The sequence below is a fragment of the Schistocerca americana genome, chromosome X (genome assembly GCF_021461395.2).
Source record: "Schistocerca americana isolate TAMUIC-IGC-003095 chromosome X, iqSchAmer2.1, whole genome shotgun sequence".
NCBI classification, from domain to species: Eukaryota; Metazoa; Arthropoda; class Insecta; order Orthoptera; family Acrididae; genus Schistocerca; species Schistocerca americana.
Window position 1 is genome coordinate 892,854,174 of NC_060130.1, and position 20,333 is coordinate 892,874,506.

Below are 20,333 nucleotides of genomic sequence, written 5' to 3' on the forward strand. Positions count from 1 at the left end.
GGAAATCGGCCGTGCCCTTTCAAAGGAACCATCCCGGCATTTGCCTGAAACGATTTAGGGAAATCACGGAAAACCTAAATCAGGATGGCCGGAGACGGGATTGAACCGTCGTCCTCCCGAATGCGAGTCCAGTGTGCTAACCACTGCGCTACCTCGCTCGGTATGCTGTCCTGGATGTGACAATGATATCGGACGGCACTGGTTTAGAGCCAATGAACCAGGTTGATGTCAGGAGGCATCTGAGATTGATAGGAGCAAGAGGTCTCCTGAGGATGTGGCGATACCGGAAGATGAGGCTCTGACTGTAGAGCTGCAAGCAGTCACCATAAATGGCCAGAGTGGGAGAACCCTGTATGCTGGTGGCCTTATCATGGCCTACAAAAGCATGCAGACTGATATGAGCGTAATCACAAGGCCGTTATGGATCGTGTGCGTACAGATGTGTCTACCCACGTGATTGTATATGAGTAAAGCAGTTTTGCAACTACAGCATTGCTATAGGTGGTGTACATGCAGTGTAGCAGAATACTGGCACCTCTACAAGAAACGCCTGCGGTCCAGCCACTAGAAAACCAGCAAGGCAATGGCCGGCTACAATAGTTTTGATGGAATGAAACTATGTCACTGAATTCTCAATTGATTGTTTTCTGTGATGTAAGCGTAAGTGTAGCCAGCAACTATTTTACTTTACAAGTGAGATTTAAAAATGCAATAAATTATCACTGACATGGAATTTGCCAATACGGTGTATGTTTACAGCTTCTGTGATGCAGCGCTCTTAAAGGAAGATAGGTATTAACATTCACTTGTGAACTAGGTCATTAGAGATGGAGCACAAGCTCTGATTGGTGAAGGAAACCCGGTGTGTCATTTTCAAAGAAATCAAGTCAGCATCCACCATAAGTGGGAAATCGTAGAAAATCTAAACCTGGATTGGAAGATAGGATTTCAATTGCCACCCTCCCAAATGTGAGTCCAGTGTGTAACCACTGCACCATCTCACTCAGTTGCAGTGCTCCTGTTGTTGAAGAATAATGTCAGATCTGTCTGGCATGACAAAATCCCGACTTCCCCCCCCCCCCCCCCCCCTCCCAGAGTTATCGATACACTGAGTAGAAACACTCAGAATACTCACTGGCCATGTTTCATCTGAATGAGGAGTGTGACAAAATGAGTAGGTGTTATTAATATTGTTCTGTTGTTCTGTGTGTTCTGTGTACTCTTACAAGTAACATGCAATGTGTGTCTGCATGTACACTAAATATTACAAGCAGAAAGTTTGTATTAAATTAACTTACATTTTCATGTTGGAGGACAGCTAAACATTTTGAATTTTGTTACTGATTAAGTTCCAATTATCATGTCCTTGTGTTAATATAGTTTACTGATGAAGCTACACTTACAACGCTGGCCATTAAAATTGCAGTCCCAGAAAGAACAGAAAATACAAGAGCAGTGAAAGAAGCACATGATTACATTTGTAGGTGATTTTGGGATGTGCAGGGTGTGGGCTTTTATACATAAAGATGATACCTTTGACAGCAACAACGGCTCTAATCTTACTTGGCACTGAGTTGAAATGAGCTTGAACAACAGATACGGGTATGCAATTTCATTACGACTTCAACTCTGTGCCAGAGTTAATCAATCATAGTAGCTTGTGAGTGGTGGCATGCCAGCCTATTAGTAACTCATGACCAGATGTTTTCAACATGTGAGTGATCTTGAGAGCTTGCTGGTCAGGGTAATAAGAGTGGTGCTAGTAGCACCACTATGAGGATGCAAATCAGCTTTGCTTTAAATACACCCTGTAACAGTCATGAGCATTAGTCACGATTGTTTCCCGTAGTTCCTTGGCGAATTTCTTTTCTTTTTGTTTATCATGTCTATTCAATTGGTGGAGCTATTGTTGCCTCAAGCCCTGCCATTCTGGAGTCAATTCTGGACCTGCTACAGAGCATCTCTGCTCACTCAGTTTCTACGGTCTTTCCCACTATGCTTAAGTGGCTGTGATTAGGACCTGTGTTTGGACGAAACATCCAGGATTTTTGTGTGGGGCAAGCTCGATCACCTTTTGTCACACTGTTTGCCGCATGGTCATGCCAAGTTGCACTCTGTTCTTGTTCACAGAGTTCTCCAATGGAAGTCCCTCTGGTACAGAGACAGCTCTCGCTCATGACTTCATCGGACACTGATCTTCTCATCAGCAACCCTGTCATAGCTGGCCCTCCTGCCCTCACCAGCCCTGTTGGTACCGACAGCTGTTCTCTCGCCTGCCCTGTCACGACCGACTCTCACCACTGGCCCTCACTTCCAGCACTCACCCCTGCCACAGCCTCTGCAAACATTCTGGCAGCTGGTCCCGCCATCCCCATAGCTGCCACTACAGCTGTCCAAATGGTTGCTTCTGCAGTCACTTTGGCCCTGTTGTGGCTGGCTTTCTAGATGCTGTTCCTGGTAGCCACCAACCCCACCACAACCTCTACAGCCGGCCTGGCCATCTCCGCTAGTGCTGTCGTGTGTTCTACCAGGCTTTGGGTTGTGACTTCTTGGACACTCCACTGCCACCAATCCTGCCTATGTCTGGCCTTCCTTGCCACCTACGGCAGCCTGATGCGGTTCCCTACACAGAGACAACATGCTTCTTTCATCAGGACCATGTTTTGTGTTCGCTGACTGATTGTCCTGTTGTTTCATTCCAATCTGCTCTGGTGGCTGCTTGGTGCCTCCTTCCTTTGCTGCACTTCTCTCTGCGATGGCTGCACCATCTCTCATATGTGGGGAGGAATCTAGTACTCGTATATGCAAGGCTGGGCCCTAAAGTATTTGGGCACCACATTCACAGATACGCTTCTCTGGCCAGGTGCAGCCCCTGCTTTATCTCGGAATATAGTTTATCAACAGAAGATGCACTGGGCTGTTTGCCATCAAGCCTCCTGCAGCCACCACAATCTCTTGGGGTGCAATCCATGCCAATATGTGGCGCACAGGTTGCAGTAATTAGCACTGCAGTTGCAAGCAAATATTTGTGTCCATGTGGCGCCATGCCTTGCTGCTGAGCCCCTTGACAGCCAGTTCTGCTCTGGGCACCAGACCGACCTTCAGCCATCTCGAGTTTACATTTCAGACTGCAATACCTGCCACTGCACCCATCAGACAGCACCATCTCACACCTTCACTGTGATCATCAGCCACTTGATGTCCATCAGCCAGTCCTGTGCCTGGACCTGTGTCTTGATGGAGGCTCACAGCCTTGTGGTACAGTACTGCTGGTCATTCACAGTACCTTCCGGCTCATCACCACCTCTGATGATTGTGCACCTTGCCATAATGTGCACCCACTATCCATTACCATGACGAGCTTTCCGTTGTAATCTAGTGTGGACTGTCATCCTCTGAAGCTCTACTGAGTGTATACATAGTTAATAAACAAAGAATTATTATTCCAATACATGCTTCCAATTACTACATGTCACACCACTTTGCGAAGGTTAGCTCAGTTTTCTTATCAAATTCTATCATTTCTGAAAGACATTTCAAATCATCCCAAATTTCTACACTTGAATGAAGCTTACTGAAACCAAAACTTTTTTATTGTTCTCGCTTTGATAAATCGGTAAATTTGAGTTGGTCCATCAAGTAGCTTCATAAAATGTTGCATCTAACATTCTTAAGTGATACTGGTACCTCTCATCTCAGACATTTCACTGAACCCATTAGGCTAATACCCTTTCTCTTCAACATTTCTGTCAAGTGCAAAGATCTGAAAAAAAAAGTCTGTTATGATATTTCTTTCACTTCTAAGAAATGGCTTAAGCTTCACGACAATGTATTTGGAAAGCGTTTGATTCTCTGGTCAACAAACATACTTTCACAAGTATGGGAGTCTGTTGAACAGATATTTTGTCCTTACACCCACAGCTAACCAAAATTTATCTCATTTATTACCCATGTACTGTTTAAATCTGTAGGAAAGAGCTGTTAATCAACTGTGATGAAATGATCTCACAACCTTTTGACACCAAAGCAAATTTGTCTCTTTTGAGGCTCACTGACCTCCATACTTGATATCAACATATAAAAACTTTCATAGCTTCTCTAAATCTCTATCTTGATATTGTATCACAAAACAACTTTGGTCCTCAGTTTTCTGACCCTAAGTTTTGATTCTCTTAGGAGAAAAAATTGAGTGTACAAAACTGAAAGATAAACATACCAACTACTGTTTCCTAATTACCCACATGTCTCTTTGCACTGTTTTATTTGTTTCAGCATTGTGCCATTTATGAACAGCCTCCAAGAACTACAAGTAATTTGAATTTTGATGTTTATCAGACCCTGATGTCTGGCATAAAACATTTTGCTTTTGTAGCCTTCCAGGTGCATTCAACATAAGATCCCAAATCCATTCTGTATAGCCTTTTCCAGATTCTAAATGGCCCACAAAAAGCTGTGAAGGTAACTCACATCTATTTCTTTCTCTGTCGTAATGAATGTCATCCCATCTACATCTACATCCGTACTCTGCAAGCCACCTGACGGTGTGTGGCGGAGGGTACTTTGAGTACCTCTATCGGTTCTCCCTTCTTGAAAGCTTTGCAGTTTTTGATGGAGGAATGTGTCTTGCTGCTATAACAGTCACTGAAGTGACTTCTCCAGACACGTAACAACAACTTTCAGTTGATTCAGCACTGTCATGATTAAAATCATCATAATAGTTCCTTCTTGCCTTTCAGTTTCACTACTTTCTAACTCATGCTTTGCCATTTGCAGGTGATGTTCTAAATATCGCATTACTTCCTCATCTGAGAACTTATCAGCCATTTACAGTTTCTGTATCATGACTTACACACAACCAAGCATATTAGGTATAGGGAGACACAATAATCAGATCAGAAGCTGCAGCATACATTGTAGCACCATTTCGCAGTCACATACAATGCAACTGAAGAGTTACAGTACTGACAGGAAACATAGGCACATAAAAAATATTAAATAGTAAAAACAACCATTGGCACAGTTCTAGGAATACAATGAGAAATAAATGCAATGAGTATAGTTATAGATTTGTAATTTCTACAGTGCAACATCTATTTAAAAGAAATAAATAGTCACAAAAATTGTCATTATACATAGACAAAATTTAAAACAGTCACCTTGACTCCTCCCACCGCTCCAGTGTTAGAAGAGTATCACTAAGTTTAAATTAAGCACAAAGCTGTTAAAACTCCATCATTTGGTGGAAGTTTGAAATGACATGTCAGACTTGTTCTTTTATTTCATTTCTTCAGATTTTCTTTTTGGAATAACATCAAATTAAGTGAAGAACAAATCAGGTCTACAATAAGTAAATATAATTCTGCCATTGCTGATACATGTAACAGGAAACCAAACAATGGAAAATCCAGGATGGAATAATGGCAGTATAACGAAAAGGAAATAATGCTACTCACCATACGGCGGAGATGCTGAGTCAAGCAAGTATGCTTTTGGTGAAAAAGGCCTTCACTGGAATTAGACAACACACACACACACACACACACACACACACACACACACACACACACAAACTCACTCGTGTGTGTGTGTGTGTGTGTGTGTGTGTGTGTGTGTGTGTGCTTTGTCTAATTCCAATGAAGGTCTTTTTGACAGAAAACTTACTTGTTTGACAGTCTTTCTGTTGTGCCTATCTGCAACTGAACATCTCCACTATAAGGCGAGTACCAATCTATCCAACCTATTTAGTCTAGGGTGACAAATCACAGTGAAAGACTATACATATTGCTGTGTCAGGGCAATACGGTTGGATTGTTTGGGCAAGGATCTCACAGGAGACAGCTCTTCCGACAACTGACAAGGGATTGCCATGCTCTGCACGGCCAGCAGGCATCAATCCCAAGTGCTACCAAAAGTCACCGCCCCTGCGGACCTTTTCTCCTCCATAGGCCAAGTGACCAAAAGTAGTACCAGCAGTATCCTGGTGCCCAGGTAGTATTTAGGCTCTTGTTCAGGCTACATTCTGACAGTTCACTTTAAATGAGTTTTGTGAGCCAAGTGCTGATTGTGAAAGCATCCCCACAAAGATTTCACCCTAGAGCTGACGCTACAATGACATCCATATTGACCTTCACCTCTGGTAGCTGGCAACTATGTGCAACACCATTCGTGGCCTTTACACCAATACCGTGACTAACAATTGGACTTTGTAATATTTGTCTTTGTTTTTCATCTGTAATATGCTGGACTTAGCTTCTACGCATCCCTTTGTGACTTTAATTGTGGCATGCTTAGTGTATGGACCATGGACTTTGGAACTTTCAATTGACTGTGACATTTCCCGGCCTTTTGCCTACAGATATGTTTGATGTTCTTTCAATATTCAAGAAGTGACTTATTTTCAATCATTGTGTTCCAAATTAACTCCCATTGGAGAAGGACGACTGTATGTGTTATTACAGTAAACTTCATATTCATTTTATACCTGGGTATTTTTCCTGTGCCACCTTTGGTGGTCACATCACATATAAATGAAGACAATTTCAGTACTAAATTACATGTTGTTGGTCTTATTTGTGGTGCAGGTCATAACCTTGTCACTTTATCCATATTAATATTAACTGCTACTTAACACCTACCAGTTCAGAGGAATGTTTTGACCAGGCTAAGTTGCAGACTTGGGAACCAGTGTCCACACACTGCATTGGCTGTCCAGTAAGAGTATTCCAAAATCTAATGCATCGGTCAGCTGTGCCACCACCACTTGCCAGCAAGCCATGATGATGTGGTGACCATGCAATTGCTGCAATACATTAAAGAAGGGTGCTTGATTAAATTCTGTAGACAATTTTATTGTAATTAATCAACAGCATAAGACTTTGGGATTTATTTTATATCTTTCATAGATCCAAAAAATTTTACAAAAAAGTCATGTCTTTCGGGAAATAATGTGTTGTGGTATTACATCTAAATTCAGAATGGGTTTTTCCTAACTTGGACCACTGTTGTAACAACATTACGAAAGAACAAATAACAGATAAAGAAAATGGAAAGTAAAGAGTAGTTCTGCTCTTGTATCCCCCCATGACACTCTAATGACATAAGACAAAGTATCAGTGTACAGCCTGCTTGCAGACAAAGCCATCACTGTGTATGTCCATTACTTCAAAGCAGTGGTGCCAACGATGTGTCTGAGGGCTGCTATTAATGCTCATCTACCACCAGACTTCACAAGTGAGAGAAGTTCTCAAGTTTACATACTTATCATTGTGTACATATTGTGGATCACTTATGATCTGGCTGGAAATGTGTTATGCAAGGGCCCTGTTTGGCCTCTGGTTTATTTTCTTGTTGCTGAATGTGTGCAATGGACTTAATATTGAACAGATTAAGATTATTTTTCCTGTGTTTGTGACAATAATAAAATAATATCTCACTTGATACTAAAGAGAGTATGAGACTTTCAACTTTGAGTGCAAAGTCATTAATTCATGACAAGATAACGATGTACAGGTTTAGTACTGAAAGTACCCAATCCATCGTTTGACTGGGTTCTGGTCATTGCACCAGCAGCATGAAATCACCCGAGTACCTCAAAGTTTTCTTATGGTGAGCTTAAAGATATATAAGGATATATAAGTTAAAGATTTGTTTAAAGAAATATTTATTTCCTCAAATAATCATATTTATATTTTTAGTAGATTGTTTTGAGGAAATCAAATAGTCATCTTCAGGGTTAAAGATACAAATGAAAACCTCAATGCAATATTCTACCTGTTTACATATCTCTTTATTTGAATACGGGTGCCTACACCGGTTTCTTTGGCACTTCAGTGCTGATTTACAACACACTGTGCAGAAGAGATCACCACCCCCTCATTCTCTTACGGATTTATGGACAGCCCTGCAGGATTCATGGCGTCAATTCCCTCCAGCATTACTTCAGACATTAGTTGAGTCCATGCCACATTGTGTTACGGCACTTCTGCGTACTCACGGGGGCCCTACACAATATTAGGCAGATGCGCCAATTTCTTTGACCCTTCAGTTTAGAATAAATAAAACAGCACAAGGTGCATTACATTACATTTATTTGTATTTGTTGTCAGTGACAGTCTTTGCAAAAATGTCCAATGATTAAACTTGAAATAAAGCAAATCAAATTTTTGTGCTGAATGACTTGCCAAAATGATATTGTATTACAAAGCTTTTGGACAATAACATGATCTGAAATTTTAAAACAAATTACAGTAGTTACCTTTTACAGCAGCAAGATGCTCAGTGTATGTCTGAACTGGAGTTAAGGAATGTAGATTCCAAACATATAGTCGGTTATCATTACCTCCTGATGCCAGGTACTGATTATCAGGTGACCACTTTAGACCACAGACCTGAAAAGAATACTGCTGTTTAGTTATCATAACAGAAACAAAGTGTGCTGTGATAACAAAGTGTACTCAATATCCAAAGCCAGAGAGACTGTTACATTTTAAGATATAGCTTCAATGTCATTTGATTTTTTGAAAATAATCACAGCAATGTCAGGAATAGGGCGTAATGAAAAAAACAAGACAATTAGCAATCTTAAAATTTTACTAACAACAAACTGCTGGAAAGCAAATTAATGACAATAAAGATAAGTGGAAGCAACAGAATTGACAAAGAACATATTACTTTACGCGACAGAAGACTAAATGTTATGTAAGACATAGATTTAAAACTTAGTATGCACTTTGTTACCAGTAATGACTTAAAATGAGTATGTTATTTCATCAAAGACCAATAAAGGCAAACAAAATACCATATTAAAACTAGAAACAGTTTGTTCTTACACATCAAAGAAAACATACTTCCAGGCAGAGCTATTAGGGTGTTTCCAAACATACACTGATCAGCCAAAACATTATGACTACCTATCTAATAGCCAGTATGTCCACCTCTGGCATGGATAATAGTGGCGAAGTGCCATGACATGGAAGCAATACTCTGGAAAGGGGACAATGAGATCTGATGCCACATTCAATCACATCCCAGATGCATTTGATCAGGTTCAGATCTGGCAACTTGGGAATCTAGCACATCAATTAGAACTTGCCACTGTGCTCCTCGAAACATTCCATTCACTCTACTGGCCTCATGACATGGGCATTATCTTGTTGAAAAATGTCACTGCTGCCAGGAAACATGATTGTCACAAAGGGGTGTATGTGTGCAACCAGAGTACAGTAACCGTGGGTTGTCACAGTGCCTTGTACAAGCTCCAATAGAACCCAGGATGTCCATGTGAATGTTCCTCAAAGAACAATGCAGCCATGGCCAGCTTGTCTCCGTTCCGCAGTACATGTGTCATGGAGCTGTTTTCTTGGAAGATGACAGATTTGAACCCTCCCATCGGCATGATGAAGAAGGTATCGGGATTCATCAGACAACGCAACACGCTGCCACTGTGCCAACGTCCAGTGCCGATGGTCACATGCCCATTTCAGTCATAGTTGCCAATATCGTGGCGCGCATTGGCACATGCACAGTTCATCTGCAGTGGAGGCCCATCGTTAGGAGTGTTTGGTGCACTGTGTGTTCCGGCACATTTGTATTCTACCCAGCATTAAAGTCTGATGTTACGTCCGCTACAGTTCGCCGCCTGTCCTATTTCACCAGTCTGCACACACTATGACGTCCAACATCTGTAATGTGAGGTGGCTGCCAAATCCCACATCATCTGGACATGGTTTCACCCTGATTTCACCATCTGCTGAAGACACTCACCATAGCACACTTCGAACACCCAACATCTCATGCAGTTTCCAAAATGCTCATGCCGAGCCTCCAGGCCACCACAATCTTCAAACTCAGATTGCGCACTTTCGCAACACTACACCAGACAGCATGCTCAATGGTACTACATACACTGTGCGTATGTCTGACACAATCATTCTTCACCACGTGATGCTGCTATCGCCTGGATGGGTTTATATCGATAACAAGTCAGTGGTCATAATGTTCTGGCTGATCAATGTATTTTGTTATTGTAACATCAATCACAATATGAGGACTGTTTTTAAGATTTTAGGAAACAATGGAAGAAAAACAATATTTTGTTACGTATCTTTTTGTTGTTTCTCCAAATAGCATTTAAAGTTTATAGACATTTGCAAGAATTCACACAAATTATGATAACTTTTTTTTTTCTTCACACTGATGTTGATACCTCAAAAAGAGGGTTTTGGAAAGATTCAACAGCTTCTTGAGAAGATGAAAAAATTACTGCCCGTGAATTTTATATATGGTTGAAGGAAACAAGGAGTTTTTAGGTGATAAATCAGGTGAATGTGGGCAATGAGGCATTAAGTCCATGTTTTTCTCTGTCAAATACTAAATTGTTTGAGGTGCTGTGTGACAGATGTATTGTCATGATGGAGAATGATTGGACATTTTTGGTCATTTTTTCTGATTCCACTGATGACTTGCAAACAATTTTTTTTTTTTTTTTTTTTTTGCACCATTCAGCATTAACTGGTCACAAATTCTCCAAAGCAATGTTCTTGAAATGTCCAGTGTAACCAACAAAACAAACATTCATTATCCTGGAAATGCTTCAGAAACAAATAACTTTTGTTGGTTTTGATTCATCCTAGAACTCCCAAACAGTTGGTTGCTGCTTAATTTCCTGCTTGAACAAATCCAAGTTTTGTATTCTGTTACCAGTTTGCCTATGGATATATCATTTCCTCAGTAAAATTTTTTGAGTATTCCCTTACACTAACTGACAGGAGCTCTCTCTCTCTCTCTCTCTCTCTCTCAACAGATCTTTCTCAGAGGTAAATATTCATGTAGAATCAAATGTACTGTAACCTTCAATATACCTACAGATGCCTAGATCTCATGTTATGTTACAAGCCTCTTTTCTTCAATTTTGTGTGTTGATTGATTACTCACAAGAGACTTGGCCAATTCATGAGCTTATTCTTTGAACAAAAAAAAAATAACAATAGTACTTTCACAACAACAGTTACATCCAGTGATTGATTGTAAAATTTAAAACACAACTCTCGTATTACAACAGTAACATCTGTCCTGTGACTTTAATGCCATTTATGGCACATTTCTTTCATTTTTGTCTCCATTTTCTTCCTACAGCTGTTAAATGCCAACTATTCTTTTTCTGCTAAATCTCAGTCTGAAAAGGAGCTTTGTATTTTTGTATGCAACCTTTTCCTACTTTTCAATTTTTTCTCATCTTCTAATTTGTCATGGGCAAACACTTATCTATAATCAGTTAATGATTATCAATAAAAATGCCACTCCTTATAATGGCCAACAGCCAGCATCTTGACACCTTTAGTACACAGTAAAACATCCACAACCATCCTTACATAACATCCTTACCTCTAAATACACCTTCGTTCACTTCCTTCTAAACTTTGTTGCTACTTTAGAAGAAAGTGTCCACAGTTGATGAACTCCAATGGGAGATTGGACTTCTACCTTTGAAATAATCAGTTCTTTCTACATTACTCAGTGTACGAGAGGATCCACAAGCCCAGAAATTATTTTAAAAATTCAATGAAACTAAAATTAAATTAGTTTAAAATTTCATAAAATTAAAATTAAAGCATCTTGAGGTTACCTCCTGCCTATGCCCTACAAGCTTTTTCTCTGCTACAACTCCAGGAGTACGCACATCACGTTGCAGTATCAGTCTATCTCTGCTACCAGAAGAGAGGATGTCACCATTCCACGCAAGAGCACCAACTCTAGCAGAATGTCCCTGCATCTTGTTAACTTGTTTGTTAAGACTGACATCCCACACTTGAACATATCCATGATGGGTGCCAACAGCTACCAGATTACCCTGTACAAATATACAAATAAATAAAATGTAAATTTTTTACTTCAGTAAGCGAGATGCTGAGAAATGCTATAATTCATAGTAAGGAATTAAAGGCTATTTATGGTGGTTCAGAAAAAAATATGAAATTAAATTTTATTCAGAGCATAAGTTGTGTACATAATAAAACAGCAACATGAATAATATGTGATGAAAATAGACATAAAACTGATAATCCAGAGGTCACTAAACAAATGGGGCGAGCGGGCGCAGGCGCGCACACACACATACGCATGTGCACGTGCCACGTGCACACTTTCTCTCTCTCTCTCTCTCTCTCTCTCTCTCTCTTTCTTTTCTTTCTCTTTCTCCCCCCCCCCCCCCCCCCCCAAAAAAAGGAGGTCTGTTCAAAAAATTCTGGAACATTCATAATTGTGGGCCAATGGTGTGTTGAGGTTGGCATCCCTGAACACACCTGTGTTTAACGTGTAACTGCCGGAAGTTTCATTGCTGTATGTCTTTTAGTTATTGTTCTTGTGCTGTACTGAGTAGAACATTGCGTAGCATTAGACCAGTGGTTCCCAACAGGTGGTCTGCGGACCCCCAGGGGTCCGCAAGCTATGCCAGAGGGGTCCGCAAGATGCTATTAGAATAAAAAATATATTAAATATATTTCATATGATAACAGATTTTTTGTTTTTGCAGTTTGTTGAGCAGTTTTAAGCTCAATATTTTTTCAATAATGAATATGTCAAATGTTTTTTCTAAGTACCAAAAACAGAAATGTATAAAAAGACTCTTAATTTGGCTTTTTTAGGTACTTGATACTGTGATATGACAAGATACCAATCATGCTCGATGATGGGGTCCTCGAGAAAATCTTGTTGGGAACCCCTGCATTAGACGATCAACACTTCTGCATTAAATTTTGAATGAAACTCGAGAAAATCTTTACAGAGGGACACCAAATGATGCGGGAAGAAGCCTACAGTGGTGAATGCTTAAGCCATATGTGGTGCTATCAATTGTTCACATGGTTTAAAAATGGCCAGATGGAAGTTAAAGATGATCCTCATTCAGTACACCCTTCGACATCTACCGACAGTGCTCATGTCAGGAAGGTCAAAAAAATTGTGTGTGCCAATCGAAGACAGACTGTCTGAGAGATTGCAGAAGAATGTAACATTTCATTTGGATCATGTCACGAAATTCTGACACAGCATCTTCGAACGCATCATGGTATCACCAAGTTTGTCCCACGGCTCATGAGTTAAGACCAGAAAGATCTTTGTCTCGCAATCTGTGAAATACTTTTGGATCGCGCAGATGAGAATGAGATGTTCCTTAAGCGAATCATAACTGGTGATGAGATGTGGGTCTACAGTTCTGCAGTTCCGATGGGTTAGGAAAGGTTCTCCAAAAAGCTTGTCAGGTCAGGTCAAATGTCAAAGCCATCCTGATAGTTTGCTTTGACTTTGAAGGATTAGTTCATCATGAATTCATGCTCCAGGGACAAACTGTTAATCGATGCTACTATCAGGATGTGTTGCGACGCCTACGAGAAAATGCAAGAAGGAAACAGACTCAAATGTGGTGAGACAATTCATGGCTTTCTCATCATGATAATGCACCCACACATTCATCCCTGTTGGTGCATGACTATTGTACAAAAAACAAAATCACTGTGCTGCCTCATGGAAACTGGTATATGTGATGAATATATGCTGACAAACAAATGATTACAGTTTCAGAAAAATTGGATGATTTACTCACAATAGAAACAGCTTCACAAATTTAGCAAATCGATGCATTCATTGGTCGACCTCTGGCCTTTATGCAAGCAGTTATTCAGCTTGACATTGACTGATAAAAGAGTTGTTGGATGTCCTCTTGAGGGATATCGTGCCAAATTCTGTCCAACTGGCATGTTAGATCATTGAAATTCAGTGATGGTTGGAGGGCCCAGCACATAATGCTCCAACATTCTCAACTGGGAAGAAATCTGGTGATCTTGCTGGCCAAGGTAGGGTTTGGCTAGTGTGAAGACAAGCAGTAAAAACTCTCACTGTGTGTCTAGGTGTGCATGATCTTGCTGAAATGTAAGTCCAGGATGCCTTACCATGAAGGGCAACAAAACGAGGCGCAGAATATCATTGACATACCACTGCGGTGTAAGGATGCCACGGATGACAACCAATGGGGTCCTGCTGTGAAAAGAAAGGGCATCTCAGACTATCACCCCTGGCTGGGGGGCCGTATGGTGTGCGACACGTTGCTATCCCACTGTAGCCAACGGCATCTCTAGACATGTCTTCACTGGTCATCAGGGATCAATTCAAAGTGGGACTCATCACTAAAGACAATTCTATGCCAGTGAACAACTTTTCAGGCTGAAGACATGTCTGAAGACATCCCAGACAGTGGTGGTATACCAACCTAACTGGCACCCGCCATACAGCCAGATAATTAGGAGCGATGGTCTGGGGTGCCCTTTCTTTTCACAGCAGGACCCCTTTGGTTTTCATCCATGGCACCTTTACAGCACAGTGGTACGTCAATGATATTCTACAACCTGTTTTGTTGCCCTTCATCGCAAGCCATCCTGGGCACACATTTCAGCAAAATAATGGCCACCCACGCACAGTGAGAGCTTTTCTACAGCCTGTCTCCATGCTTGCCAAACCCATCCTTGGCCAGCAAGGTCACCAGATCACTCCGCAATTGAGAACATTTGAAGCATTACAGTCAGGGCCCTCCAACTGTCTCGGGATTTTGACGATGTAACATACCAACTGGACAGAATTGGCACATTCTACCCCCCCCCCCCCCCCCGCTTTGTGTGTGTGTGTGTGTGTGTGTGTGTGTGTGTGTGTGTGTGTGTGTGTGTGTGTGCCCGCATCTCGTGGTCGTGCGGTAGCGTTCTCGCTTCCCACGCCTGGGTTCCCGGGTTCGATTCCCGGCGGGGTCAGGGATTTTCTCTGCCTCGTGATCGCTGGGTGTTGTGTGCTGTCCTTAGGTTAGTTAGGTTTAAGTAGTTCTAAGTTCTAGGGGACTTATGACCACAGCAGTTGAGTCCCATAGTGCTCGGAGCCATTTTTTTTTTTTTGTGTGTGTGTGTACCCTCAGGTGCTAGTCCCACAAGATATGCAGAAGAATTTCTGATTGTAAATATCCCTCTGAAGAAATGACATTACTATGTGGATTAAGGATGGAAAAGACCCACCATGGTTTAACAAAAAAAATTCAGAAAATGCTGAAAAAACAGGGACTGTTGCACTCTTGGTCTTTTTTTTTTTAAAAAAAAAGATTCTGATATGTTGACAGGAAAAAGTTGGTAGAAATTCGTGTGTTGTGAAAGATTGATGTGCAAAGCACACTATAACTTCCAATGTCATACATTAGCAAAAGATCTTTCCAAGAATCCTAAAAATACATGCATCGTGAGAGATTGATGCCAAAGCATCCCATTCCACTGCCATACATTACCAAAAGATCTTGCCAAGAATCCTAAAAAATTCTGGCCCTACATAAAATCGCTAAGTGGATCTATTCAGTCAGACAAAGAAACAGGAATCTCTGGCACTGAAAAGCAACTGAAAGAGTTAAAAACAAATAGGTCCAAATGGAATCCCAATTCAGTTTTACAGTGAGTACTCCTTGGCACTGACTCCATACAGTTTTTTTTTATCGTGAATCTCTTGTCTAGTGTGGAGAGACCCAAGTGGCTCGGAAAAAGTGCAGGTGGCTCCTGTGATTAAGGAAGGTAAAATAATGAACCCACAAAATTATAGATCAATATCCTTAACACTGTTTTGCTGCTGAATCTAGAAAGAAAAGCTTCTACTCATAAATCAACACAGATTTATAAAGCATCACTCACACAAAACTCAGCTTGCCCTTTTCTTGCACAGTAGCTTGTGAACAATGGACAAAGGGCAACAAGCAGATCCCATATTCAAATCCTTCTGGAAAGCGTTTGACTCAGTGCTACATTGCAGACTGTTAACAAAGGTTTGAGTGTATGTAACTTCTGTCTCTAATTACCGTGCTGTCGACATGATGTTAAACTCTAATCTTCTTTCCTTTCATACTTGAGTGCTTTGAAGATTTTTTCAGTAATACAACCCAATATGTTGTCCTGGATGGTGAGTGTTCATTGGATACAAATGTCATACAGTCGCTCGTGTTCTCTATATACATAAACAATCTGACAGGTAGAGAGCAACAATCTGCAAATGTTTGCTGATGATGCAGTAGCGTATGGGAAAATGCCATCTTTGAGCGACTGTATGAGGATACAGGATGAGTCTGATAGACCTTCTGTATGGTGTGATAAATGGCAGGTTGTTCTAAATATGGGAAAATGCAAGATACTCAGATGAGCAGCAAAAAAATTTCTCTAATGTTCACATACATTAGTAGCAGTGTGGGTGCCTGGCACAATTATGTTGATTAAATATCCAAACAGAACTCTTGGGCAACCCATTCTTTAGTACTTTTTGAGTGTGGATCCCATCAGAACACATTGATGGAGGAAACTGAAGCAATTCAGAAGCCTGCTGTTAGATTTGTTACTGCTAGATTCAATCAACATGCAAATACTACAGGAAAGCTCTGTGAACTCAAACAAAAATCCCTGGAGGGAAGAAGACATTATTTTTATGAAATAGTACTCAGAAAGTTTAGAGAACCAGTACTTGTGACAGACTGTACAATTATCCTACTGCCAACAATATATATCTTGTGTGAGGACCACAAAGACAAGATAAATCAGGGCTCTTACAGAAGCATGTAGGGAGTCATTCCTCCCTTGCTCTATTTGTGATTGGAACAGGAAAGTAAATGACTAAAAATGGTTCAAATGGTTCTAATGGCTCTGAGCACTATGGGACTTAACATCTGAGGTCATCAGTCCCCTAGAACTTAGAACTACTTAAACCTACCTAACCTAAGGACATCACACACATCCATGCTGGAGGCAGGATTCGAACCTGTGATCGCAGTGGTCGTGGGCTTCCAGACTGAAGCGCCTAGAACCGTTCAGCCACTGCGGCCGGCACTAAAAATGGTAAGGGTACCTGCATCATACATTGTATGGTGGCTTTTGGAGTATGTACGTATATGTAGATGATGTTTTAACGTTAGCAGAGAGGTACAGGCAGAAGTGGAAGGGATCTGTGGCGGCTAGTCATGAGATACGCATTGATAGCTTAGTCAGTAACAGCATTGCCCACAAAGGTCCCAGGTTGACATCCTACACCAGCACACAATTTTACTCTGCCAGGAAGTTTCATAACAGTGCACAGTCCTCTGCAGAGTGAAAGATTCATACTGGTAGTTGAAGTGGTTGTCTTCCTTTGGATATAGTTGCTAAGGAGTGGTTAATAACAACTGGCATTAAATGTGGAAACAGATTCATAAGTTAGAGTACACATATATCAAAATGTCAAACACACAATCAAGTCCAAATCTGCAGGCAGTGTTGCCAATGAAGTATAACACGTAGCACTGGAATCAAGTTTCTTACTGATGCCAATGTACAGTGAGAACTGGTCTGACTTGCTGGATGGAAAGTGCAGCTTTATTCCTGAATGCTGTTATTTACACAAACATTGAATATTCCAGAACATAAAAACCTTACAAACATAAGATATTTTAAGCACCTTTCAGAAATGGTAAATACTAAATAACAAATAAACACTGGATGTCGGGTTTGAACTGGCAACTTGCAGCACGTCAGTCAGCAATGCCAACCACTACACCACACTTCATGCAACACAGCTCAAAGCAATGCTCCCTCTCCTGAAGAAATAGTGACAGTTCTCACTGGATCCAACAATAGCACCCTGGACCTATATCTTGTCAACTGTCCTCTCTATGGCAGTGCTTGCACATCCTTGAGTACTGGTCACATTTCAACACCGTCTACATTATGATGAGCACTGACGTGAGCCCTTCTCATGAAAGCTTCACAATTTCTGAGCAGGTCTTCAGTTTCCTTGAGCCTCCCATCATTGATCTGTGCCTCTGAATTATAGAACGGCTTCATACAGGGACATGGAGAACATCTCTGTGCTTTCGTCTTCTTAATGAATGGCCAGAATCCTGGAGTTCGGATGTGAGATTCAACAATTGGCAAATGATATGACACAGAGAGAGTAGAAGTTTAGTAACTTTTCCGATAGGCTCACTTCCTATATAGGTGTAAAAATCCATATGAAGTCTCCCAAGCTGTATCACTGGCCAGTGCTTGGCAGTATACTGCTCTCAGTCTTGCTCCTGGGCATACAGCATCCTTATGTGATCCAACTGTCTTCCTTCTTTGGTCCTGGTCATGAGGTGTTTCACATAGTCATCTAGACTATTATCTGACTGAAACGGAAATAGTGTATCCATTGTCATTTCAGTGTTGCACATGTGCAGCAGAAAGAATGGTATGAAGCCTGCAGTGTCTTGCCTTGCTGTGTTGTATGCAAATGTCAAGGTGGGCAGTACTGCATACCAGTCTCTCTGTTGGACATCAACATACATTGAGAGCATATTTGCAAACACCTTACTGAAGAATACTGGGAGGCCATTCATCTATGGATGGTAGGCAGTTGCCATCCTGTGAAAGATGGGTTCACAATATGAATTTAACTCTGAGACTAGCCTCGACTGAAAAACTACAATCAGAGATCATGACAAAGAGTGTTCTGAGCTTCAAAATGATGTCTTCTACAATGAACTTTGCAATTTCTGGAGCTTCAGCAGTTTGCTCAGTTTTTTCTTGTTTAAATTTGAAATGATCTGTTGTGATCTGGTGGTCATAATATGAAACAAAACAGCTGTCAAACGCAAGCCAGGAATTTATACAACCACTGCAGTCTGGAGTGACACATGAAAGTGATGAAGCTGAGCTGCAGCAAATTTAAAACCAAAACCATTTGTCAACTTTGGGAACCTCCCCAACAGGTCGATTCCGATCTGGTGTAATGACGATGCTACTGCTGGGATTCATACCAGAAGCCCTACAGCACTTGCTTCTGCCATTGGCATTGGCTCAAATTTTTATGTCTGCCTGGAGTGGCAAACATAAGTTGCACACAAGATCTGATGGTCGAGAAAAAATTAGTCTCAAAGTAAGGTGGTAGCGATCAGGAAGTTTACTTATCTTTATTCTCCACACTGAAGCAGGCACCGTCTATTGCTCTCATAGCAAGTAGCTACATAATTAAGTTCAAAATACAATTCACAAATCCACAGTGCAATCCAAATCGTAGCTAAGTTCTAAGCCTAAGGTTGTCATATAAGATCTATACAATAACATTTCGATATTAACACAGCCAGCGAGCAACAGCGAGTGGCCGTGGCATCAGGTCTGTGCTCCTGTTATATCTTGTGGCCATAGAGGGAGCTGCAGGCAAGAACTATTGAATGGCACAACTTCTTCAGCCAGAGATAACGCCATGAACCTCCGGCGGCCACAACGTGAAGCTAAGGCTGGGCATGTGCAGTCGGGCTGAGCAATGACAGGGCGCGCGTGATTCAGTTAGGTCCACGGACATAGCACAAATAGTGTCTAACAAATTGGCAGAGACCTGGCCTGTAATACCTGCATCTGACTCTGTCTAGAGTCTTCAAGAATTCTAGGTGATCAGATGTTGGAGCATTGAGGAAGTATTTCAGGATCGCTGGCTGCAGATGATCTAGGATGTAGACCAACCATTTCCACTAAATCAAATGATAGCTCCTCTTACACAATGTTCCATTTATTAATTGAAATCCTCCTTTGCTCAGTTCCTCCTCCCTCAAGGCTTCTACAGTTTTCAGCAGTGTTGGGTCTCCTCTCTTTTCAACAAAATGTCATTTAACACAGTGATGACTGAGACTTCATGCACACTACTGTGTTCTGCCAAAGGATTCCTTGAGAGGCAGCTGAATTCCTTGTGTTTGCATCTGATTCTATATACCACTGCAACGGTCTACTCCTGAAGCCTTGGTGCTCATCTTGCCAGTCGACCCGACGGATCCTTCAGGCTAGTAAGCCAGCATAGAGAATGGTGATCCATAACAATGGTGAATAGTTTGCCACATAAATACTGCTAGAACTTGTTGATGGCCCAAACAACAGCAAGGCACTTCTTTTAGGTTGTAGAGTAGTACACATTAGACTTAGAGAGTGCTCTAGAAGCTTCTATCACCTTTTCAGCAACTTCCTGAATTTATAATGGAACTACCCCTATCCCAAAACCACTAGTATCGGTGAAAAGCTATGTACTGACATTCTCATCATAAAATGTAAAATTGGTGATGATATTAGCACCTCTTTAAGGACAAGGAAAGATCAACCTTCCACCTTGCCACATAAAAAATTGGTGTCTCCCTGCAGTAGTTCTTGCAAGGGACACACCTTCATACAGAAGTCCTTAATGAATCACCTGTAGTAAGAGCACACTCCAAGGAAACTTCTCACATCACGGATGTTTGAGAATTCGGAAAATCAATGACTTCTATAATTTTTTATGGA

General features: G+C 41.2%; 1 protein-coding gene across 3 annotated transcripts in view; it reads right to left on the reverse strand.

Moving 5' to 3' along the window:
- Positions 1–20,333, reverse strand: part of LOC124555455 (fizzy-related protein homolog) — a 116,950-nt gene that overhangs the window by 41,857 nt on the left and 54,760 nt on the right. For all 3 annotated transcript variants that reach the window (XM_047129378.1, XM_047129379.1, XM_047129377.1), the window contains exons 7-9: positions 11,624–11,848; positions 8,255–8,387; positions 6,636–6,799 (exon numbers count right to left, since the gene is read on the reverse strand). In XM_047129378.1, the coding sequence (XP_046985334.1) occupies positions 6,636–6,799; positions 8,255–8,387; positions 11,624–11,848 (522 nt within the window). The remainder of the gene's footprint in view (positions 1–6,635; positions 6,800–8,254; positions 8,388–11,623; positions 11,849–20,333) is intronic.